The sequence below is a fragment of the Pteropus alecto genome, unplaced genomic scaffold (assembly GCF_000325575.1).
Source record: "Pteropus alecto unplaced genomic scaffold, ASM32557v1 scaffold20, whole genome shotgun sequence".
Lineage (NCBI taxonomy): Eukaryota > Metazoa > Chordata > Mammalia > Chiroptera > Pteropodidae > Pteropus > Pteropus alecto.
Window position 1 is genome coordinate 48403071 of NW_006436298.1, and position 27170 is coordinate 48430240.

The window sequence follows — 27170 nt, forward strand, 5'->3', positions numbered from 1 at the left end:
TGCTGTAAAACAACTCTGCATTAAGAAAGCAGTGGTTTTTATAAACATTGTATTTCATGGGAAAAATAATACATATCACAGAAAACTTTCCACTTTGCTTTCTCTAATTTCTTTTGTATGCTGTCCAAAGCCATCTGATACTAAATGAGAATTATTTCTCTTATGATAATTTTCCTTTTCTTTACTTATATTTCCTTATCATTTGTTGAGTTGTTTTAAGGCCAGCTCTTTATGCTCACTGAGCCCTGTATCCCCTTTAATTTCCTTGTTTTCAGGGCAAAGCAGAGTTTCTGAAGGAGAGCAATATTTACCAGGAAGATTAACTTAGATTTTCTTTACCACTAGAAAACCCTTCAAAGCGATTTAAGCACTGTGGTGCTTCAGAGTCACAATTTTCCCATTCTCAAACATGTGCCTTTGCTTTATGATTCAAGATAAGCCACAGATGGCCAATAGCTGCCAATCTCCTCCCAGAAGGCAGCCTCAGTCAAGTTCGAAAGGATTGATGGGCACAAAACAACAACAACAACAAAAACCAAAACCAAATATCTACCCAATTACAAAGTTGTTGTAGAGAAAAAGCTCCTCGTTTTTTATAATCATATTAGAGGAGCTTAGCAGCACTTTTACAAGGCAGGTATGGGAATTCTTTCTCAACACCTGTATATTCCGTCCTCTCTGGTTTCTGTTTTTTGCTTTCTTCTGCCCACGTCACTTCTTGTGGCTGTTTGCCAATGATGCCAACACTTGTTGAGGTGGGGCTGAGAAACTGAAATTGCTTCATATACAGCTTTGGCCCTTTGGGCTCTCTCTATCCCCCAGGGAGGACTGGACTGGAAAACAGCTTCGTACCAGGCTCTGTTAGGTGTGACAACGCACTTCTCTTTGTTCTCAGGGTGTGCTTTGAGACTGTAAGACAAAAAAGTAGATTTGGCTTTAGCAGGCACTTACTATTTTTCTTTTCAGAAGACCTTGATATTGAATGCTTGGGTTTCTTTTTTGCCATGCTTAGCCAGTAACATAAAAACTTATTTATTGCACTGTAGCTCCTTTCTTTCTTGATTGCAAGCCTGATTAATGTTTATGGATAAGAATAGGGGGCAGGGTTACACTCACACACACAAAAAAAGAGCATACTAGCAGTAGCCCTTAATCTCTGAAATGGCATATTTGACTGAGTACAGATACTCTAGTACTATCCGAAGGCAGGTTGGCTGGTAGACATTGATCCAGCTTACTTCTTTGAATATAGCAGGATCTCAATTACCTAAAACCTCTTCATTCTTTCAAATATAACCCAGATATATACTATATAGAATGACCCGAGGCCATTCCTTGGTTCTCTCTGTGAGGATGACTTTAAAGAAAGGCTGCCTGCCTAAATAACTGTTGTTTTTAACATTGGGACTTTAGCCCTCAGGGATCTTAGCTACTGCTCCAGTTTCCAATCATGTATTTATTCCACTGAACTTCAGCTCTGATGGCCAAGGAGCAACATGATATAGTAGAAAAAAAAGAAAAAAAGAACACTGAACTCGAGAGTCAGAAAACCTGGCTTTGAATCCTGCTTCTGCAGTTTTATTAGCTGTGACTTTGGGCAAATCATGTCATTTTTCTCTGCTTCCAGTTTTGCACCTCGAAAATGCTAAGGTTGGACAATCTGGTTTTCAAAGATTGCACCCAATTCTGGGTCATCTGAGATTTAATGATTTTTGTTTTGCTTTCCTAATTTGTACTGCTCAAAAACTTCATGATTAGAAGTGAGACACTTCTTGCCTTAAGAAATGGATTTATAGAGGAGGAACTGTCATCTTATTCAAACTCCCCACAATGTAGGACGCTGGGTGGGATGAGGTATGTGCAAGTACAGCACGGTGATGGAAGGCACGGTCTGGTGCTGGACTGCTCGTATTTAAATTGAGTCACTAATTGATTTTGGGAAAGTTACTGAAAGCTCTCTGTGCTTCAGTATTTGCATCTAAAAATGGGATTAATAATAGTCCTACATCATTAGTTTGCTACAAAAATGAAATGAGCTAGTACATATAGAGTTCTCAGAACTATGCCTATCACAGTATAGATGGTCAGTAAGTGTTAGCTTCCCTGGATTTTTCCCAGTAATAGTCTGTATACCATATGCAAGGAAGGGCAACTTATTGTCTTTTAGGGCAGAAATTCAAACTTTTGGAGAATTCTATTGTTAGAAAGTTCTACCTTATCATTGGAATTCACTCCAAGGTAAAGTTTATCTCTTTATCTTGCATTAATTTGTAACTTCTCTTACATAAACACTTACACAGGCATTTCTGGAAACTAGAACATATACTGGCAAACTCCACCTCTATCTCTAATAATTAATTACCTCATAGAGGGAAAGAACTGAGCCTTGACTCCAACTACTAGTAAACTCTTCCCTTGTAGTGAGTCAAGATGTTTGTTTAATCACTGGGATTTTGTCTTAATTTTATTAGAAAATCCAAACCTTCTGGGTGGGAGGAACAAAATTAAATTGTATTCCTATAACATATTGTAACATAAAATAATCTACTTATAAGGGAGGGATACTGCAAAGAACTGAAAAATATCAGCTGTAATTTTTAAAATCTGACTTCTCTTGGCCATTAAATATGAACAGTGGTCACAGGGCATCCTAGCTCTCGGTCAAAGTTACGATGAGGCCTGAGAGTTTGTGTATCAACTAGTTCCCCTATGACTTCATTAAATGAAATAAGACAAAGCTATATTTTGAATTTTTTTGTCTGTCATTCAAGGCATTTTGTAAGAAAGGTTCATATGATCTATTCTTTGTCATTCAGATGACTCAGCTGACTAGAATGGTCACAATTTTCAGGATCGAGTCAGGATCCTCTGAAGAGAGACATTAAGAGGGCTCAGAACACCTGGCACAGGTAGCCCTTAGCTGGATTCATCAAGTCTTTCCTTTATTTCCAAGGTTCTCTAAAGATATCATAGCAACCCCTGCTATAAATGCCTCGCCATCATACTTCAATGGTACTCTTTTAAATCCAAGTCTGTTATATCGTCTTTCTATTTCTACTAATTAGAGCTACTCAAACTCAAATATCAAAGAGTACCTTTAAGTAAATTAACAAATTAATGGTGCTATGTATTAGTGAAGCCTCATGTTACCATTGAAAACAAAACTAAGCATTTGGAATCAAAAGACCTTTGTTCAAATCAATTATCTACTTACTAACTAAGAAACCATGACTAGTTTTACTCAAACTCTCTGGGACCTCCGCTGTCTCACCTACAAAACAGAGACACTGACATAGATGGTAATTAGGTTTCATCAATGAACAGTGGCTGCTGGGAGTGTAGGTTAAAGATTGTGAAGCCAGGTATGCAGCCCAGGGTGAAGGAATCCCCAAATCAAAGATCTGTCATGGAGAAGGAAGAACACACATGGCACAATATGTTAGCCATCCCTGGACATTTAAAACATTCATCTGAGGGTAGTATAAATATGAAACAAGAAACACAAAATTGATTTTTTTAAGCCAAGTTTTATTCAAATGCTACCATCAGTTTCATCAGTTTCATTATTACTAATGCGCTACTAGAAGAGAAATGAAAGGAGAAATCTGCCAGTGTCTTCTGTATTCAAACCAAGTTATTTTTGTTTTGTTTTTTGTTTGTTTTGTTTTGTTTTATTGTTTTGTTGCTTTGTTTTGTTTTGTATGTTAGTAGTAGCATTATCAGTGGCCCTCTGGAGATAAAACCCATTTTTATTCTACACGTTCTCTAAATGAATGAAAGTGGGCCGAATGCGGTAGGTTTCGGACAAAGTGGGAAGAAGCCATGTGCTGGTAGGCCCAAGACCGAGGTGCCACAGGAAGTAAGAGGTAGGGCCTTAGAGTGTTTCTCACATCATTCCACATAGGCAGCCACTTACTTTGCCTAGGCATTGGGCCAGCCCTGGCAGGAGATTGGATCAAGGCTATTTGCATGTCTCTTTTCAGAACATTAAGTTTAATCTACCCATACAAAATGAAGAGGAGATCAATGCAATCATGCAGATAACTTAATTTAGGAGGAGAAGGAAGAGGAAGAGGGAGAAGAAGACAGATTGCTTGCTTTCAATAGACTACAAATCTTATTTTCTGTAAAGTGAAAAAGTATAAAGTATCTTTGGAAAAGATACTTTAGTGTTTTGGTGGAGGGTTGAGAATTTCCCTGATGAGTTTCGAGGAATAATAATGACAAAAACAGAAACATATATCTGCAAACATAGTACTGGGTACTGTCATTTATGTATAATGCCATTTAATCGCCACCAGCTCCATGAAATGAGATCTAGGGCCTGGAGATGTCATGTGCCTGGCCCTATTTCTCATGGCAATAACTGACAAAGCCCAGCCTTAGAATCTGAGGCCATGATTCAAAGTATGTGGAAAGGCCAAGAAATTTTAAACAGCGCTGGCAATTCTGTGTTGAAACCCTTTTATAAATAGTCCCCTGATTAGTTCTAATTCCCATTGACTTGGTATAATACAAGCTATTCAGCAATGTGATACAGATAGATATTTCCTTTTCAAAATATTGCACAAATACATGATTTCCTCCCTCCGTCCACCATGCAGGAGAAGGAGGAAAAGAGCAAGGTAATAGGAATTTATCTGCTAGCTATAAAGCCTTCCTATCCTTTCAGTAATCACCGAGGGGGAACTCCTAGTTACTAAGGAGACCATAACAGACTCCATTAGGTTCAAGTACAACACTTTGGTTGCCTGGCTAGAGAATGCCAAAAAAGCAAAGGAAAATATTATCATTGCTGAAATCATTTGATGTCTATGACTAATAAAAAACATGTTGGCAAATTGAATTTTTAGAAATGCCCAAAGGGCTTGGTTTGAGCTATAAATTAATAGCATACAGCAGTTCTGTCTACAGAAAAGAAAAAAAGACAAAGATGTTAACCTATTTTAAAATTTATCTGAATAACCAAAAGGGCCAACAGACACCTTAAGCAACCAATCTATGTCTTTTATTCAATCTTTTTAAATTTAAATTTTTCTTTCTCTCCTTTCCCTTATAGCTAAATAATAAAGTCCGTACATTTTGAGTCACTTTATCCTTGAATTCTAAGGAACCTACAGGGCTTCTCGGCCTTCTTATTTAATATCTCACGAATACTAGAATTATCCTTAAAGAATCCCTGAGAAACTGCACCCACCTTAGAGACTATGAGGACTGAGGTATCCATTCATGTATGTGCTGTGCCCATCAGCACCTGGGGGAAGCCAGAGGTAGAAAGAGCTGGGGGTAAGCCAGACTTTCAATTACCTCTTGACCCAGGTCCCAGAGGTTACAGTGGGCCTGCCTGAAGATGTTCATCCAGTCTCTGCTTGATCATTCCCAGAGCTCGAGGCCTTTGCCAGGACCCATCCTGTCTTGTTATGGATGCAGCTCTGACTGTTGGAGGTTGCTTTCTCATGCTATGCCAAAATCTACTTCCTAGTGTTTTCTTCCCATTGTTCCTCATGGTATTTCTAGAACAATGCTATTTGACTTAACTTCCTCTCCTCTGGAATAGTCCCTTAGATAATTGAAGCCAACTGTCATGACTCCCCTATATACTGTCTCCTCCAAACTAAATATCCTCTGCTTCTTTCTTAGATCATAAGGCAAATATACAACAATTATAACAACAATAAGAGGCAGAACATAAAATCACCATAAAACGAAAAGGTGGTTTGGAAATCAGAATTTTAAAAAATGAGGTTTTTTTTTAATTTAAAAACTAAAATATTTAACTGATATTGAGAAGCACTGTCTTTCCAGAGTTCCTGCGCTCTATCCAAGTCCTCCTGTCAAAATGGAAAGGCAGTTTGATAAGACTTTTCCTTAGTGACACAATGCCAGCACCTAGTGATCATTCAGCAGTTCTCATCAAGTTGCGTTTATTTTTTGCTTTTGTTTATTTACTATCCATGACTACTTTGAGAAAAGGTTCTAGAAAAATACTTGTCTGCATACAGATAGTTGTGACATAATTTCAAAATCTTAATTCCATCTATTAAGAGTTAAAGTAGGGGCAAATTAAGAAAACTAAATCTTTAGTTCTTTTTATTCCCTATATTCTCTATTTTGTTAAAATTCTAAACATACAGGAAAGTCAAAATAACTTTATAGTAAACACCCTTATGCATAATAACTGGATACTATAATTAATATTTTTGCTATCTTCAATTTGTCACATATCTATCAGTTTCTCTAGCCATCGACCAGTTTTAATTTTTTACACATATCAATATAAATTGCATTCATCAGTACACCTAATCCCTACACTTCAGCATGCATATCATTATCAGTTCTTTTCTGATATTTTAAATTAGACTCTCTTCTGAATCCCTCTTTCTACCCTTTTCCTCATTCCTTACACTTTCTTAATTTTATTTCTGTACCCTTCCTCCCACTTTCTAGCCCCAAATTCTAAGTGGTAAAAGGAAAGTGTGAAAAATCTGAGCATGGTGCAGTCTTGAAGTAGCATTGGGAAAGGTTGCTAATGACCACACAGGGCCTCATACCTGTTATCAGCACAGGCCTGGGATGGACAAGGTTCTCATGAATGAGCTGATGCAAACCAACTTACAAGAGAGGGAGGTATAGATTAGCATGACAATTTAATAATTTACTATGAGAAGCACAGCTATCAAATACCCAGGTGCGTGCATTTCTTTATCAGCTCAGTCTCTCCCTGAACTAATCTATCCATAGGAGAGGCCAACTCGTGAAGGGTTTTGGTGGATAGAGACATAGAGGAAAGAAATTAGTTAGAAGGTTTTAGCAGCATGAAGCAGAGACCTTATCAGCATTGCCGATTCAACAGCTGGCCAGCACGGTGCCTGACACCAAAGGGGTATTTCATACTTAGTACAATGATGCAATGAGCATGTGAATACTAACTACCACCGTAGTAGGACTGCCATACAGACCAGGCACTCATGTTATGGCTCAGGGCACCTCTCCCCTGGACTGCACAGGGTGAACCCTGCCAAAGTCCACCCCTCCAATTCTTTTTAAGAAGTTCCATGACTAAGATTCTCCTTTGAGTAATGCATTCTCTTTTAGCCCTTCTGCATGGCATTTAATTAGCTTTTGGGAAGTCCTAATCTTCCTGTTTGGCTCTGGAAGACAACCTGTCTTTAAAATGGGAGGTCTGTGTCTATCTAATCCCATCTTTGATAAACTGACTTCACTGGCTTTACTCTCAAAAAAAAGAGAGTGATGCCCTACTGCCCCAGTGTACTCCTTTCAAATACTGGAGAACACTGTCTTCCCTGATGAGTGAAAACCATTCTTTTTCCTATCTTGAGATTTATGTCTAATAAAAACTGTGAGTGATTTATTTGCTGGGCTTCCTAATTACCTGCCCACAAAGACTTGGCAAGATGAGCTCTTCAGTGGAAAGGCAACAGCACAAAAGTGCAGATGCCACACTTTTCATAATAGACAACTTCTCCATAATTGCAGATAAATCCAATTTTGACAAATCAAATTCACTTTGAAATCATAAAAGGAGCCTTCCAGCTGTAAAGTCTCAAGGTGAATCCTTTGGTGACATAAAAACTTTCCAATGTAGCTGTTTAAAGGTTTAGATATCATCAATCGGATTGTTTTATAACAAGGAATTCCTCTCCCCTATTGCTTGAACACCATTCCTAGCCCTGACCAATTTCCCTACCTGGATACCATAATAAACATCTATAAACATCATCATTTCATGGTAGTATCACACCCTTTAGAATTGATTTGAATGCAAGCCATTATGGTATTAGGATGAAAAATGACAGAATCAAGTCTCTATTTTGCGTAAGTCTACCTACAGATTGGAAAAAAAATCAAATACTTTCAGGCATTGGTACCTCAGTGGCAAAATGCCAACTGCCAACTAGAGTTTTTCTCTAATTGCCTCTATTATAACCAACAAAACACAAGGTTCAGATCCAGATAAAAAACTCTTCAAGAGGGTAAAAAGATACTATGATGTGGAGAGTAGGCTTTGCTCACTGGGGATTCGAACGCTCTGACTGCATATGCGCTCAGTTTCATGACTGAGGACAGGACTCAGTCTAGATAAACAGAGAGCATTTCATCTAAGCCTGGCTTCAAAGGCCATATTTGTTCAGACATCATTTGTTCTTTTTATTCCTTTTATGTTTCTGTCTCCAGAAACTTTTATTATTATTATTTTTTTTAGAAACTAAAGCACAAAAGGAAACTGAAAAAGCTACAAATTGATTTGGCAACAGCTAAGCAAGAGGCTGCCATCACTGTCCTGGAACTCAATGAGAAGATAAAGACTCTATTTGAAGGAACGCCAGCCCCTAGAGGTCAGTATTAGCACGTGACAGTTGCACTGGCCTATGGTCCTGGGTGATGTATATAGTTTTATTGGCAACAAAGCAAAAACAAGGCCACAGTGCCAGGCAGCACACTGGCCCAGCAGCATGCTGACCTGGCCTGACCTCCATTCTGCATGAATGGACACAGCACAAACTACTAACTCTATACTGGGTTCACTTTCACCACAAGAGAGATGGAGAATGAATGAATAAGCAGTTCTTTAAAGGAAAGTCTCTGAAGCTGAAGAGCTGGACTGAAATAGATCTGATAAGTGTCTTTGCACAAGCTGGGTGGCAGTGAGGGCAGGGCAGGGACGAAGGAGGAAGACCTAAGCCCTCCGGGGACAGGGCTCTGGAGTGGGGCAAGGAGAGGAGCTCATCTAAAAATGCAGACGGGCTTAAAGACTAAGACACAATAGACAAATGAACCAGTAACAAGCAGGTAAGGCTGGTTGAAGATAAAATCTGGTGGTTCAGAAAAATTTTAACAGCCACTTTGGTTTGGATTTTTTTAAGCCTTCTCTAAAAGACTCTTAGCAATAATATTAACATTTAACACTCTGTGCTAGGCATTTTGTTAAGTACTTCATGTGTATTTAATTCTCAGAAGTAAGTACATTTATGTAGTCTACAAGAATAAGCAGAGGCTTAGAGATGCTGATAACCTTGCCCCAGGCAAGATGCCTGTGAGCTTCACCTGGGCAGCCAGCCTCCAGACAGGAATTTACCCTACCCCAGGGTGTCTGTGCAGTTCTAACACAGTCAGCCTATTTCAATCTCTACTATGCAACGGTGATATCAAACCACTTTCTGCCTAGTGGGTCTCTTGCAAAACTGTGGTTCCCTGGGATAAATGTCTTCCTCTGATGTGTGGCACTCTTGTAAAGCCAGGAACATGCCATTGTTCTTACTCTGGCTTCCTTTATTACTCATAAGTAAGAGGAGGACCATGGAAATAAATAGAGGAGGAGGAAGTAGGCGATGGGGTGGCTTCAGAAAGTGAGACACTCCCAGCATCCTGACCACACGGTAAAAACTTTTAATATGAGTTTGGTTTTAATTTTCAGTTTTAAATAGTACTTTCCCAGGGCTGAAATGGCATGTAACATAGTAACCTTGAGACACATGCTGAAGGTCAATTTGTTTTTTTCTTTCCAAAGAACAAAATATAGTTTATGAATTCGCCTTCACCATCATGAAACTTAAAAAAATAAAACCCTTAGAGAACATTATCTATTTAAAGGTCTTTATAAGACCTTTAGGCATCAAAGATTTCAAATTAGTTGTATAAGAAGCTGACACTGATTATACAGCACTTTAGAGAAAGTTCCCTAGCTCACTTGAGAGAGGCTTTCAACATCTACGCTGTATTTGTAATCTCGTGAAAAAAAAAAGTTATTTCAAGATATCTAATTCTCGTTACTCTTACTCTACAAAAATAATATCATTTGCTGTCTAATGACAATTTTGTAACTTTGATAGGTCAAAATTAAAATAATACTGAGGTACCAGGACTCTAATGGTTTGAGAGAGTATAGAAAACATTAAATTCCACCTTGCCTTCTTTGCCCATTTTTTCTTTATATTTCTGTTTAAAAGACAACCAGTACAGGTGGAAAAAACAGACAAGATTTAAATAAAATAAGTTTTCCAAGGTCAATTATGGTTTAAAACAGGGACTCCCTTTTGGACCTACATGTTGTTTCTCTCATTTGGTGGAGAAACTGAGTCAATAGACTGACATACAGGACTAAGTAAGGGCTTAAGTCAGGTATTTGCACATCCTTACTCTTGTATGGGTCCCATGCAGCCTCATCCTGAATTCAACAGCCCAGGAGATTGCCAAGGCCATTGAGGCCCCAGAGTAAAACTAGCTCTCATTCTCAGGGACTTTGGTCACCTTGCCCTATCTCTCAATTCACTTGAGAGTAAAGTCTGAAAAGTTGTTGGTAACTTTAATACAGGACCCCCATTTAACCACAGAATAATTAGGGTTAATTCACCTTCCACACACTATCCTCAACCAGAACACCACCCCTCCCCTAGTTATCTCGTGTCCTTTTATAAAATGTTTGTTTTCAGTTCTCAGACCTTTGTTTGCAAATGTCAGATGCCCCAGTCATAATAGCTTAAGGAGAAAAGGTAATATTGGCACAAGTGTAACCAAACTAGGAAAGGGCAAGCTATTAGTCTTGGAGTCCAATGGATTCAGAGTCTCAGAGATTACTTGGTGTCTCTCATCTCTGATTCTCTCTGCATTAAGACTTTATTCTCTTAAGTGGATGTCAGAAGAGACTTGGAAACACAGCAAAAAGCAGCTATGGGCTGTTTTTTGTCCTTCAGAGAAGAGAAAAAAATTTTTTTTTCCACCAGCTCCAGTTGGAAAAATATAAGGAAGAACTCTGTCCTGGCTTGTGCTGGGTACTAATGCAGGCACATGGACCAATCTTTGAGGCCAGGGATAGGGACAAGTTTGGACAAGCCATGGTCATGGTGGGGTCAAGAGAAATAAGGCTGGGGAAGAAGAATGTTCTGATTGATAGCTTCCAACAGAAGCACAGGGCTGGATTGGGATAAAAGCACTCCCTTAAAGGAAGGGATAGCCTATTACTGGAAAGAAAGAGTGAAGGACAAAACCAACACATACAATACATTCTCACATAGCGGTCAAATATAATGTAATGCTTAATGAGTCACCCATCCATGAGTATTTGCAGTTTTTTAAGTAGATGCTTCTTGGTGAACAAAAGAATTTTCTGATCCAAGAAATAAATGTCCAATTCCAGACCCCATAATAGATTAAGAGTGAACTATTTTTGGAAAAGAGTCCCCTTCCACCCTCCATCAAGTGACATCATAGTCGCCTACTCTAAAGGCCTGCCTTATTATAACGACTGAAATTGCAAGACAGAGAAAAAGTGTTGATTCTAAATGACATATTAACTGGATTAACATAAAGCTACTTCTCTGTTATATTTACAAACTGATGCCTACAATTCGAACAAGCAGATTAATGAGATATTTCCAAATAAATTAGAACTTCTTTTTATCCAAATGTGGGCTAAATCTTTTTCCTTGTTTGGTTCATTTTCTAAGTCTATATATATTAGGTTGCCATTTAGCTCTTCTAATCAGAGGGAGGTTCTAGAATATTAGGAATACTTTTAAGTATATTCAAATTGATGAAACAGTGAGATTTCAAACTTTTTTTTTTTTTAATGTAAACACAGTAAACGATTTCATTGACTATGTACTTAAATTACCTCCAGGAAAATAAATGATTTAAGTCAATGTAAAGTTCAACTGAAAAAGAAAAACACCTTTATTATAAAACTGGCACAGCAGGAAAACTTACTTACAGCCTGAGTATTATTTGTTGTTTTTACTTGGTGCAAATAATCACAGCCCAGGGCAGATTCTTTACTTCATTTCCATAGCCTGCACCTGAAGTGCTTACAGCTTTAGTTACTAGCAGAATTCAGTGAAATGCCGATTGTACCCCTTCAGAGCTTGATTCTACCTTTGGGTAAACCTTAGTATGCAGGAACTTGAGGTTAAATTTCAAAATCTTTGCTTCCTTTGGCTTTGGAAGACAAAGTTACTTTGCAAAAGACCTTATTGACTAAGATCTTAATGCTCATGAAAACTCTTATGTTTGACCAGAACATCGGGGACCATGTTTACATGGTTTACAGAATTTTAGCTAGCATATAAAGGGAATGCATGCTTCTGGATTTTTTTTTTCTTTTAATTTATTTCTCTTAATATGCACAGCTAGTATACCAAATAAGGTATCTAGTCCCTGCATGCATGTTCCAATTGTCCCAGTGAAAGCCATATCAACTTCCAAGTCATCTCTTTGTTTTATTCCCATTAAGAAGACACTTCCAGGTAGTGCAGGTACAACCTCGGGCGGGCTTATCCAGGACTCAGCGTATGAATTGAGCCAACCACATTTTGAGGGGAGGGTTGTAATAGGATTGACATCAGTAATTTTCAGTGACACAAGACTAAACATTATCTCCTTAATTTTAAGAGTCAGGCTATTGCTGTCCTATATATTTTTTAATAAGAATTTATTTGAACCAAACTGATGATGTTTGTTGGGGAGCAAGATCTCAAATGCTTCTGTCCTATACTCTTAAGAAAGTACTCTTAAGAATCTCTTTGCCAACACCCCAGAGCCAACTCCAATCAACATTTTAAAGAATATCTTTCATCAAGACATCCACCCTTAGGTGTTTAGCCCAAACTTTCTATCCCTCTTTTTTTTATCTCTCCTCCTGCAAACTTCCTCAAGATTAAAGCTCCTATTGCAGCTAGGTGTTAAGTAAACAGGGATTTGAGGGTGATAAAAATGTTCTGGAATTAAACAGTGACATTGGTTGCCTAACATTGTTCATAAACCTACTGAACTGTACACTTTAAAATGGTTAACATGGGAGTTATGGTCTAGATGGCAGGCTAGGTAAAAATAGGGTTCGCCTCCTCCCATGATCACATTAAATTTACAACCAAATTATAAAACAAACAACTGGAGAACCACCTGAAGTCTAGCTGATCATAACACATACATCTGAGGAGATAAAGAAAAAGCCACATCGAGACAGGTAGGAGAGGGTGGAGACACAAAGTGGTTGGTCCTGCAGCCACAAGTGGTGGTTGAGTAGCAGGAGAGAGCATGGCTGCATGGGCTTCCCAGTACAGGGTTCCAGTCCAGGAAAGAGGATTTCCCACAAAATCTGACTGTAAAAATCAATGGGGATTTTGGCCATCTGGGTGAGACAGAAGGAAACTGAAAACCCAGACATCCCCCTTAAAAGGCCCACGCATAGAATCACTCGCTCACAGACACTCACCCTGGGCTTCCGTGGAGGGTCAGCAGTTTGGAAGGTGCAAGAGACATATGGAAAGGGACCAAGTTGTGTGGCACCAGAGCAAGGACTGGAGGGACAGCCGCCATTGCTCCTTTGTCAGGCCTCCCTCTGGGGCAGTCTACAGATGGGCACCATCTTGCCTATGTTGAGCTCTCCCCCCACATGGCCAATTCTAAAGCAGCATTGGCCCAGTGAGAACAGGCCACTCCACCTTGTGTCTCTCTGGGACCCTACTCCACCCATCCTACAAATTGCCCATAGCAGGGCTGTTGCCAGGCAGCCAGCACTACCCTACACCTTCCCTGGGTCATGTGTTCATGGGCAGGCAGCAGTCTTCAGCTCATGATGCCCGTGCATGGCCCACACATTACAGGAGAGAGTTTTGATGGTGGGCCACTGGAGCCAGCCCAAACTGCAGTGTCTCTTGGGTGGATCACTGGGATCTGTGTGCCCAAGGTGGATGGCTGCTGGCTTCGCTGTGATTGGTGACTTTTGCGGGATCCCAGGGGCTCAGCACTGGCAACAATCTTTATTGTCCTGATGGATTAGCTCGCTCCACCCTATGTCTCCCTGAGACCCTCACTATCCAACCCACAAATTGCTTACGGTGGGCCCATTGCTGGGCAGCCAGCCCCCAGCCTGTACTTTCTCTGGGACATGATTTTGACAGGAAACAACAGCCCTCAACTCACGGATCCCACATGCAGCCCGTGCATCCCAGAAGTGACTTTTGTGGGAGGCCATAAGCCATGCCCCAAGCTACAATATTTCATGAACAGATCTCAGGTGTCTGTGGGCCTAAGGTGAGCAGTGTCTGGCCTCTCTGTGACCTGAGATGTTTATAGGAAGCCAAAATTCAGCATGGGAGCAAAACCTGATTCTGTATTGGCTGGGTGAAATCTGTAGGCCTTACTTTGGTGACTCCCTGAGTGCCCCTCCCCGCCACCCAACTCCTATACCGACCAAAGTCTCTTACAGCTGTGAAGACTTACAGGCAACTGCATTGGTCCTTTTGTTGAGCCATCCCAAGGCCAGTACTGGGGGTAACCCACCTCAACTTGTAGCATAGCTTCTTCCACTTGCCTCTAGATTCAGCACAGGCAGCAACCATCTGTGGATTGCTTTGTAGCTCCTATTAAGTAGCCCAAAACAATCAAAAGCAGAAGCTAAATTTGACCTACACGGGAACCCCTCCCAAAGGGCCCTAGAGGCTGGTGTCAGATCACAACAGAGTACCACCTGACTAGCCCCATAAGTGGCACTCCTAAAGAGTGGCCTCACCAGGTACATGAGGAATGAATCCCACTCAGTGGGGTCAGTCCCCACTTAGCAGCAGCTCATGCCCCATGGGCATGGCCAAACTCCACAGCCAGTCAATCCCATCTACTGACATGCTAACAGCAATCAAAGATTAGCTACAACAGAAGAACACACAACCCACACAAGGAAAATGCCCAGAGTCCCTGGTACAGGTGATCAGGGAGACTGCACCACTGGGCCACATGGGATATTAACTACATAAGGCCACCTGGCCAAGGTTGGGAGACATAACAAATCTTCCTAATATGTAGAAACAAACACAGAGAGGCAACAAAATGAGAAACAGAGAAATATGCTGCAAATGAAACAACACGTGAAAACTTCAGGAAAAAACTAAATGAAATGAAGGTAAGCAACCTACCAGAGACAGAATTCAAAACACTGATTATAAGGATGCTCAATGAACTTAGGGAGAGAATAAATGATCTCAGTGAGGACTTCAATAGAGAGATAATAAGCATAAAGACAGACATAGAAACCATACAAAAGAACCAGTCAGAAGTGAAGAATACAGTAATTGAAATGAAGAATATACTAGAAAGAAAAAGCAATAGATTAGAAGAAGCAGAGGATCAAATCAATAAGATAGAAGACAAGGGAGCAGAAAACATCCATCCGGAAGAGCAATAAGAAAAAGAAGTTTTAAAAAATGGAGATAGTTTAAGGGGCCCCTGGGACAACATCAAACATACCAACATTTGCATGATAGGGGTACCAGAAGGAGAAGAGAGAAAGCAAGGGATTGACAACTTATTTTAAAAAATAATGACAGAAAACTTCCCTAACCTGTCAAAGGAATTAGACATACAAGTTCAGGAAGCACAAAGAGTCCCAAACAAGAGGAATTCAAACAGACCCACTCCAAGAAACATCATAATTAAAATGCCAAAAGTCAAAGACAAAGAGAGAATCTTAAAAGCATCAAGAGAAAGACAGCTAGTTACTTACAAGGATACCCCCAGTAAGAATGTCTGCTGATTTCTCAACAGAAACTTTACAGTCCAGAAGAGACTGACAAGAAATAGTTAAAGCATTGAAAAACAAGAATCTACAACTATGAATACTCTAATTAAAAGAAAGGCTTTTAATTGAAATGGAAGGTGAAAGACAGAGAAAAGCTTAAGGAATTTATCACCAACAAGCCAGTAGTATAAAAAATGTTTAAAAAGAATTCTGCAAAAAAAAAAAAAGAGAGAGAGAGAGAGAGAAATAAATACAAATAATAAAATGGCAGTGACTACATACATATCAATAATCACTTCAAATGTAAATGAATTAAATGTTTCAATCAAAAGACATAGGGTTCCTGAATGGATAAGAAAACAAGACCCATGCATATACTGTCTACAAGAGACCCATTTCAGATCAAAAGACACACACAGACTAAGAGTAAAGGGATGGGAAAAGATATTCCATGCAAATGGAAATTTTAAAAAAATAGAAAGGAGGGACATTACTTAATGATAAAGAGATCGATACAACAAGAGGACATAACCCTGGTAAATATTTGTGCACCCAACATAGGAGCATATATAAAGCAATTACTGACCAACATAAAAGGAGAGATCAACAGTGATACACTCACAGTAGGAGACTTTAACATCCCATTGACACAAATGGACAGATATTCCAGATAGAAAACCAAGGAAATAAAACCTTAAATGACACACTAGATCAGATTTAATTGATATTTTCAGAGCATTTCACCCTAAATCAGCAGAATATACATTCTTCTCAAGTGCATATGGAACATTTTCCAGGATAGCTCATGTGTTAGGTTACAAAACAAGTATCAATAAATTTGAGAAGACTGAAATTATATCAAGTGTCTTCTCCAATCACAATGGTATGAAAGTAGAAATCAATTACAAGAAAAAATCTGGAAAATACACAAACACATGGAAGCTAAACAACATGCTACTAAACAATGAATGGGTTAACAATGAGGTCAACGAAGAAATCAAAAGATACCTAGAGACAAATGAAAATGAAAACATGCCTCAAAATCTTTGAGACACAGTGAAAGCAATCCTAAGAGGGAAGTTCATAGCAATACAAGCCTACCTCAAGAAACAAGAAAAATCTCAAATAAACAATCTAACCTTACACTTAAAAGAACTAGAAAAAGAACAGCAAATAAAACCCAAAGTGAATAGAAAGAAGGAAATAATAAAGATAAGAGAGGAAATAAATGAAATGGAGTCAAAAAACAATACAAAAGATCAATGAAACCAAGAGCTGGTTCTTTGAAAGGATAAACAAAATTGTTAAACCTTCAACCAGACTCATCGAGGAAAAAAGAGAGAAGATCCAAATGAGAAGTAACAACGGACTCCACAGAAATACAAAAGATAATAAGAAAACACTACGAGCCATTATCTGCCAACAAATTGGACAATCTGGAAGATGTGGATACATTCCTAGAAACTTACAATCTCCCAAGATTGAGTCAAGAAGAAACAGAAAATCTGAACCAACCAATTATCACCAACAAAATTGAATCAGTAATCAAAAAACTTCCAAAAACAAAAGTCCTGGACTAGATGCCTTCATAGGTGAATTTTACTAAACATTCAAAGAAGAATTAACACCTATTCAAGAGGAGAAAGTCTCCCTAACTCTTCTTATGAGGCCACCATTATCCTGATTCCAAAACCAGACAGTAACAGGCAAAAAAACAACAAAACAAAACAAAACAAAAAAACCTGTAGGTAATATCCCTGATGAACATTGATGCAGAATTCATCAACACAATATTAGTACTACATTAAAAATATCATATACCATGATCAAGTTGGATTTATTCCTGGGATGCAAGGTTGGTTTAATATCCACAAATTAATGAATGTGATATATCACATTAACGAACTGAAGATAAAAATCACATAATCATATCATAGATGCAGAAAAAGAATTTGACAAAATCCAGCATCCATTTATGAAAAACTCTCGGCAAAGTGGAAATAGAGGGAACATATCTCAACATAATAAAGGCCATATATGACAAACCCACAGCTAACATCATACTCAATGGGGAAAGGCTAAAAGCATTTTCCTTAAGATCAGGAACAAGACAAGGATGCCCACTCCCACCGCTTCTATTCAACATAGTATTAGAAGTTCTAGCTACAGAAATCAGGCAAGACAGAGAAATAAAAGGCATCCAAATTGGAAGGGAAGAAGTAAAACTGTCATTATTTCAGATGACATGATACTATATAGAGAGAACCCTAAAGATTCCACCGAAATATTGTTAGAACTGATAAATGAGTTCAGTAAAATAACAGGATACAAAATTAATATTCAGAAGTCAGTGGAATTTTTATACACCAATGATGAACTTTCAGAAAAAGAAATTAGGAAAAACAACTCATTTACAATTGTATCAAAAACAATAAAATACCTAGGAATCAAATTAACCAAGGAGGTAAAAGACCTGTTCTCAGAAATTACAAGTCACTGAAAAAAGAAATTGAAGAAGATACAAATAAATGGAAGCACATATTGTGCTCATGTGTAGGCAGAATCAATATTGTTAAAATAGCTATACCACCCAAAGCAATCTATAGATTCAATGCAATCCCTATCAAAATAGCAATGGCATGTTTCAGAGAACTAGAACAAATAATTCTAAAATTTATATGCAACCATAAAAGATCCCAAATAGCCACAGAAATCTTGAGAAAGAAGAATAAATTTGGAGGTATCACATTACCTGATATCAAACTATACTACTGTAAGGCCATAGTAATCAAAACAGCATGGTACTGGCATAAAAACAGTCACACAGATCAATGCAACAGAACAGAGAGCCCAGAAATAAACACCTATATGGTCATTTAATCTATGACAAAGGTGGCAAGAATATACAATGAGGTAAAGATAGTCTTCTCAACAAATGGTGTTGGGAAAACTGGACATTTACATGCAAAAAAATGAAACTAAATGAACTTCTTATGCCATATACAACAATAAACTCGAAATGTATTAAAGATTTAAATGTAAGACTCAAAATCATAAAACTTCTAGGAGAAAACATGAGCAGTAAACTCTCTGATATTGCTATTAGTAATTTTTTTCCTGGTATATCTCCTTGGTCAAGGGAAACAAAAGAAAAAATAAACAAATGAGACTACATCAAACTAAGAAGTTTTTGTACAACAAAAGAAACCATCAACAAAACAAAAACACAACTTACTGAATGGGAGAAAATATTTGCCTATAATATATCTAGCAAGGAATTAATATCCAAAATATATAAGAAACTCATATAACTTAACACCCCCCCCCAAAAAAAAGATTAAAAAATGGGCATAGGACTTGAGTAGACATTTCTCCCAAGAAGATATACAGACGGCCAATAGACATATGAAAAGAAGTCTCAGCATCACTAATCATCAGGAAAATGCAAATTAAAACCACAGTGAGATATCACCTGACACCTGTCAGAATGGCTATCATCAATAAATTAAAAAATGAGTACTGACGAAGATGTGGAGAAAAGGGAACCCTCGTATACTGTTGATGGGATTGCAAATTAGTTCAGCCACTATGGAAAACAGTTTGGAGGTTCCTCAAAAAGTTAAAAATAGAACTACCTTTTGACCTAGGAATTGTACTTCTGAGTATTTATCCAAAGACAACTAAAACACTAGTTCATAAAGATCTATGAACCCCTATGTCTATGGCAGTGCTATTCACAATAGTCAAGATATGGAAGGAAATTAAAATTCAAGATATTCAAGCAACTTAAATGCCCATTAATAGACAATTGGATAAAGAAATTATGGTACATATATACAAAGGAATATTACTGTCATAAAAAAATGAAACCTTACCATTTGAAATGACATGAATGGACCTAGAGGGTATTGTGCTGAGTGAAATAAGTTGGAGAAAGATAAATACCATATGATTTCACTTATATGTGGAATCTAAGGAACAAAAGAAACAAACAAACTAAATGAAAACAGATCCGTAGATACAAAAAAGCAAACTGGTAATTGCCAGAGGGAAGGGGGGTTGCAGGGCTGAGTGAAAAGGTGAAAAGATGAAGAAGTACAAATTAGTAGTTACAAAACAGTCATGGGGATGTAGAGTACAGCATAGGGAATATAGTCAATAGTATTGTAATGGCTGTGTATTGTGCCAGATGGGTGCTAGAGTAATTGAGGATATCACTTCATAAATTATATAAATTTCTAGCTATCATAATGTATATCTGAAACAAATAATAAAAAAAAAAATCATTAGGACACACTCCCCTAAATTAAATTAAATTAAATTAAATTAAATTAAATTAAATGGTTAACATAGTGAGTTTTATGTTTTGTGAATTTTATCTCAATTAGAAAAAAAAAGTTATTAAAACAATACTCACTAAGATACAATGACTAACACCCGGTCAAGTGTCTATTAATGAGAGTGCTTTGAGCCTAAATAAAATCTTGACTTGATAGAATTTCAAGTATTTAGAGAGAGATTATATTAACATTTATTGGAGTAAGGCCGGTCTTGAAGAGTCCTGCATTTGAGTGTAGGTTTCTTAAACAATGCCATCCTTTCCTCTTCTACTTTCTCTTAGCCCCGTTCTTTGAAAGGCTGCTGTTCCCCTGGCTAGGAAACAATTATTTGACCAATAGTTCTACACACAACCATCTTTCACCACTGAACACAGATATTTATTTTACCAGTCTACCTAGAGTGTCCTAGGAAAGGGCCTGGGATCTCACTATTTCAACTTTGTTTAAAAGCACCACTCACCACCCACGTCATCAGACTGCAAGGGCCTCAGTCTGATGTTAGGCAAAGCACAAGCAGGCAGCCTGTCCTCTTTCCTGCTGCTAAGAGTGTTATAGCCTTGACAGAAAGTGGTGAGAACTTTAGGAAAACAAAAGGTGGAGATTCACCCCATCACCGCCCTGCCCACCCCCCACCCACCCACACACACATACGCATTATTATCCCAACATTTGCAGAAAAGGGTTTTCTTTTAAGCATTTACGGAGTCCTCATAGACAGAAACTATTCCAAGGTGGGATAGTTTACATTTAAAGCAACAAACACCAGCAATTAACAATATGGAAAATGAGAGAAGATAGGAAGAACTTTAAGGTGTGCTTTCTAAGAATAACAAGTTCCTAAAGAATTTGAATATTTACCTCACAGAGATAGCACATGTTTACCTTTATATTCTCTAGTTCTCATTCAGTGATTGCCTATCAGATTTTCTTTTCCTTTGTCCTCTGAAGTCTTCTTGAAATAGAGCTGCTTTCTGAAATAAAACCCCCCAAATCCCAAAGCCAGTCTTCCCACTGATTTCCTCAAGAAATCACGGTTTCTTCAAGAATAAGCAACTGACTGCTCCATGTGTCCCTGCAAAATTTATTGCATGATGATCCAAGAAATGTTACCTATTCAACACGTACAGATTTAGGGGCAGGGGTCGGGAGGGCGGCGAGGTTCCAATTTTTAAAAGGACATTCTAGAGATTGCTAGGTTTAAAAATCACTCATGAAAACTAGACATTGCTCAGGACTTTGTTAGTTGCAAGTCGAAGGGATCAAAATGAAACTAGTTTCAAGCAAAAAAAGAAATTGACTAGCTCCTGAGGCTGGCCAGAAGGCTGAGTACCGGTTTCTGGATTGCTCATTTGGCTCTTCTTTCCCAACTGGACCCATCTGAGCTACTGCAAGCACAGATCAGGAAAGATCCCCTGGCTGCCCTGGCTTAAGATTCTAGAGTGAATGTCTGTTTCTGCCTGCTTACAACCACTTTCTCCTTCTTTTGGTAACAGAAGCATGATTTTCCTTTGGGGAACTGCTCTACTTCCATTCTCATCAGTCCTATGGGACTGTCAATCATGGTGTCCTTTCTCCCCTTAACCCAGGGGAAGGCTTGTGACTAGTGAAGCCAATCACATTTGCTCTTTTTTTCAGGAACTTGAATCTTGAGCTAAGTTGAGTGAAGGAGGGCAGAAAAAGACTAGAGCTGATGCGTCCTGGAGGTTGGGCCCTGGCCCCTGAAGAAATTTTCTATTAGCTTTTCATATCTACATCCCTAGGCTGCCTTTAGGAAGTCTGGTTGTTAAGCTTTCCTTCAATACTGAGAGCTATTTTATATCATTCCAATAAACTTTTTTTTTTTTTTGCTTAAAGTAGTCAGTACTGGCTTGTAATACTTTCAACCAAAGAACCTTAATTTAAACACAGCTCCAGGGAATAAAACTTCTTTCTCATAGAACTTACATAGAAATTTCAGGGAAGTTTAATCGAGCCTACTTGTATCACATTCTCACCCATGGATCAATCTTTGTGGCCAAGGCAATAGGATGTTATCATGGACCACACCAGAGTCAAGTGCCAGAGGTCAAGGGCTAGGGAAAGTTATCAGATAAAAGATGAGAAAACTTTCTGGACAGAAGACAAAAAATACCTCTCACTGCCCTCTTTAATCTATTTTAGTTAAAACTTATAAACTTGGAGAAGACAGCCATGAGCTGAAGATCGGTTTTATCTTGTCAGGAAAGTACAGAATCTCTCTTCATTCTCACCCTATCATTTTCAAACTGCATATTTACGCCCTTCCTTTGCAAAAAGTCTGGAAATCTATTTATTTATAATTAACAAAGGGTAAGAAGATCCATTCTGAAATTTTTGGTTAGGGTCCAGTATTTGCTAGCTACACCAGCTGTGGGAATTCAATGTCAAGGTCCCCTCCCTCCTTTGTTTATAAGGCTAATTTTGGAATTATATGATTATCAGGAAATGGTGTTCCCTTCCTTCTGTCTATCCCTAAGGAATGGAGTTTTCGTTTGTTTTTATTTTGTTGTGTTGTGTTTTGTTTTATTTTTTAAAGTCTCCTGGCTTCTGTATCCAGAGAGGTTGGATGAAAGGGCAAGAACCAGCTAAATGTCAGACAAGGCACACGAGAATTGGAGCTTGATCAATTTCAAAGGTTTCCTCCCTAACCATGGAGACTACTGTGATCACCAGAAGAACATGTGCTCTTTGAAATGCTATTAAAGAACCCGGACTAGAGCTGAGAAGGAAGATGCTTCCTTCCAGGAAATTTGCAGAGAAGTAGTGAGCGCTCCTTTGCCAAACATCGGCAGATGCACGTTTATTTGTCAACATAAGATGAATTAAAGAATTTGGGGTTGCAAACAACAGTCAGCCAGCTGTCGATACACGTACAGCTATTTCTGGTACAAACCTCTTGGTGCCAAAGGAGAAAAAGTGAATGAATGATGTTCTCTCCTGCATTCCTATCAGGAAACATTGTGTCATTAAATAAAATAATGTTGAGAAACCTCAATATTATTGTTATTTTTTTTATTCGAACACTGCTTTATTGGGTCTTAAATATTGAGAAAACTCAATATTATTTTATTTAATGACACAATGTTTCCTGATAGGATGTTGAAATTAGAAGTTAGCTACATTGATCATATGAAAATTTTTGGAGCAATGAATGGATACTTTGGGGGGGCCTGAGCTCATCAAATCAAATTTAGAAAGAATGCATAGAACAAGATTCTACTGCACAAGTGAGTGCCTTCTGTTTGAAGGCACAGGATTTCTTTCTGGCCAGTGGGATAGTGTTAGATATATGCTCTTACGTACATATTAGATAATACTAGTATGTGCATTGTGGTAGTCTGGAAGAATATTTGTTTTTAAAGATACACTGTCTTGAGTCAGATTACCCTATAATATCTCTAAATTCCTCTATCATATAAAGCCACAGATTGATATTGAACAAAGAACATATAACTGAGAAGAAATAAAGAAAATATAAGAGGAATAGCATTATTCCTGATTTGCTTAATATGCAGTTGGATCCAAGAGAAGTATGTTAACCGTGCTGGCATAATATCAGTGCCCACAAGATCTGAAATTGCTATCGCTCTTCTGCAAATGCTTTCCTTAAACCCAGAAATTATGGCTGAGAACGTTGCTCTGATTTTTCCAGTAAGACCTGGAAGTCCTGCCAAGCCAAGATGTCATCTCAACCTGGGCATAGCGTTAGAACATCTGCACCACAAAGATGGTCTAGACATAGTCCAAGGGCCACTTTTTTCCTTTGGACATACGTAGTGAATAAAGAAGGAACTCTGTTCCTATTCCAGGGGATTTTGAATAGAACTTGGCAAATAAAGGAGGGAAGAGCCCTTAGCCACAAATTGAATTTGTTTTCTTATAAATTGATCAATTTTATATCTCTAAAAGGTGAATTTCTAAAGCCAAGGAAATAAAAGGATACATGTCCATTCATGTATTCTTCATGAATGGACAAAAACAAGAATTCTATGAATCCTCAAAGGCAGAAGAAGCACTTATAAGACTTAGGTCAATAAGATAAAACTTACTTAGTTCTATAGAATTCTAATATTACCCTAACTCTGAAAAGTTCCTAAACTTATAGTAGGATGGCAAAATTTTTGTCACACTGAGCTGTCTATAATAGGATTCTGACCTCAAGTAACAGTCTCTTCCTCTAAGTTGACCTACAATATGTTGACTCATTTTACAGTCTCTTGCAGTTCCTTTATCTCAGCTGACTAGAGTGACAAATTTAAGGTGAAAAGGTCTTTCTAACTCTGGTTAAGTGTCAAAACCTCTGGTCTTATCACAGACTGCTAAGTAAATTTCTGACAAAAGGTAATTAAATTTCAATTTGCTTTTATTTAAATTTTTTGTAAGGTATGCCACCACCAGACACATTTTCATTTAAAGTTATATATGTTAATTAATTCATATATAATTTTTATTTACTATTTTAAAAAAATTACTTGGAGATTTAAAATGAGAACTTTTAAAAAATACTCTTTTCAGTTCCAAGTTTTAAAGTCTCATATATCTATAGTGACATTATTAGAACGAAAAATCAAGACACTGCCTGACATAAATTCTAAAGTGTAAAATTTCATTCATACTCAAAAATATTTGAAATCAAGACTGAGCTACAGAATCCTAGACATATTATTACTCTAGTTATAGTTCAAATAGGATTGCATGAGAGAGTGGAAATACCACATTTATCTGATTTTACTTAAGGATCATAACTAAGAGCCTTGGGGGTCTTAGAAGCAAATGTTAGAATGTAATTAATGCCAGAAATCCAACAGACTGTCAAGAGTCACTGAGGGAAATACAGAGCTGACTATTATGAAAGTGAGAATCAGTGTTTATCTTCATCAATTGTATCAAAAGAGAAAATATTAGAACCAGACATTGTATAATTCATCTATATTAATGCTATGAACAACATTTTCAGATGCCTATGGTTGATCTTTTCTTTTCCATAGCTGTAACTTTCCTGTATGAGTCCCAAGAGTCAGTAATTGAACTTCAGAAAAGATGTCCTTCTTTTGAAATTGCTTTTGATCTGAAGCCAAAGGGAAGTAATTTATTTAGCAGAAGCTGTGGGTTCTAAACAAAAATGTGTATGTGGGAATACTGGAAAACAAAATTAAATATACCTTAATATATATGTCAATAAAGCAATATCAAGATTCCAAGAATTCAATACAGGATAAATCTTAAGGAAATGGAAACTGGTTTGAGGTTTTCTTTTTTTCTTCTCCATGAGCATATGCTGATAAACACTCTTATTTATATTATGTGAAGAGGCTTTGGTTCTTCTCAGAAAACATTCCTGAAGAAAACCAATAGACCTACCAATCTTCTATTGCCTCAATTACATCAGCTTTCCTTTTGGTTAATTTAATCAAATAAAGTAATAAATAAACACTCTTATTCTTTTTTTAATGACTGATTTTACAGGTATATTTCTATTCTGGTTAAAGTTTATTTGTATTATTCCTGGGTTTTACACGCATCCATTATATTAAACACTATTTGGAGCTTTTGAAAGTAAACGAGAATGAAAAAAATCTTGATTAAACTGCAAATCAAGGGAGGGGGAAAAAAAAATAAAGATTATGCTAGAGAAATAAAATCCACATGAATGAGTAAAATCCAAACCTAATCGAAATGTTATAGTGATATGCAACTACTGGGAATTTCTCCCAGAGTGCCACTTTGCTCAGTCCCTGAAGGCATTATACCAGTTATTTCCTCTTTCTAAGATGCCTAGACTCTTTACAGCCCTGCCCTTTTTTTCTTCTGATCTTTCAGAAAGTCCTATGGAACTACCTCAATCACCACTACCGTCTGCCCACCCATTCTCTGGCCTTCCCATGAGTCATGCAGCCATAAACCTTGCGCACACTGCAGTCGTAACAACTATTATAAATATTTCTTTGCTTATCTTTCTTTACAAACAGACTCTAGGTTTCTTGAAGAGAAACAAAAATGGTGTCTTTTTTTCTTTGTATCCACAACTTAGCACAGTATCTGATGCTAGATGGTCACAAAATATTGGACGGACGGATATCGAATAAAACTTAATGGGATTCTGTCCCGGTGTTCTATTGCTTAATATGTTTATAAATTACTAGGTGATGGAGAGTTTGCTTATGAAATTAAAAACTGTAAAGTCAATCCTAGTGGCAGGTTTACCAGGGAATAGATTATGCTTTCAGCTTGCAAGTGATGTCCATGGGATCACGAGCACAGCTACTGGCTCCCAGGTTGAAGATGATCAAATCCTCGGGATTGATTTGAAGTATTACTAGTTCTTCCATGCAGTATAGTAATGAGCTGATTATGCCTTACTGACAATTGTGTTATTTTATGAATTTTCACTTTACCTTTTCAACTCATACTAATGCCATATACATATATTTAGATGGCATAAAATTTAGCACTCAGGGTTAAAATCAGAGCTTTGTCATTAAATTGGCCAGTCCTGTAAAACTAAACTGAAAATTAGTTCCAAACTCCTTTCTATTCTCTTTAAACGGGCTGGCCCCCCTGCCCTATTTAGTATGTTGGGCCAGCACCCAATGTCCTCATGTTGGCCATGATCTATGCCTTCAGCCACTCTGACACTGCTCATTGTGCACACCACTTTCTAAACTCTTCTTCACCTTTTCTGACCCTTTTACTGGCCAACGATTATTTATTTGGTTCTGATACTCAAGGTGACTTCTTGGATTCTCACTCTTTCTGTAATTAATTGATATGCCCCTTGATGTATGTCTTCTTCCAACTGCTTTAGGTAACATCCTACCTAATCCTAGTCCATCCGGCCTTTCCGATTCTCTCTCCTGTGGCCTGATGTGCCCATCAAGTTGGTCTGGTTCCTGCAGGTACAAAGACCTCTTAGGAATGTAACCCTCAATGGTCTAGAGGTTACTGTCATTTACTTTCATTTAGATCTTGATATCTAATCCCTGGTCCTTCACAAATGGTTTTCTCGATTCTTTTCTTTAACTTTCTCAGTTCTTTACATTAAAGGCAGGTTAATTATGCGGGAGTACAGTTTGGGTAATGTCACTTTCAGAGTCACAAATACTTCGATAACTTCTCATTGCCTGTGAAATAAAGTTTACATTTTTTGGTTTGACATTCAGAGCCCTCTATGAACTGGTCTCAACATATCTTTCAATATATCTTTCTAGATTTATTTCTTAAAACTTCCTTTTACATATTTCTTTTCTCCATCACCTGCCTGGCAAAACATCTGGTGGAGCCCT

The 27170-nt window shown here is 37.8% G+C and overlaps 1 protein-coding gene across 1 annotated transcript in view; it reads left to right on the forward strand.

Annotated features, from left to right (window-relative positions):
- Positions 1-27170, forward strand: part of CCDC192 (coiled-coil domain containing 192) — a 181852-nt gene that overhangs the window by 109789 nt on the left and 44893 nt on the right. Inside the window, exon 6 of the mRNA XM_015590372.1 lies at positions 8225-8357. Coding sequence (XP_015445858.1) covers positions 8225-8357 — 133 coding nt within the window. The remainder of the gene's footprint in view (positions 1-8224; positions 8358-27170) is intronic.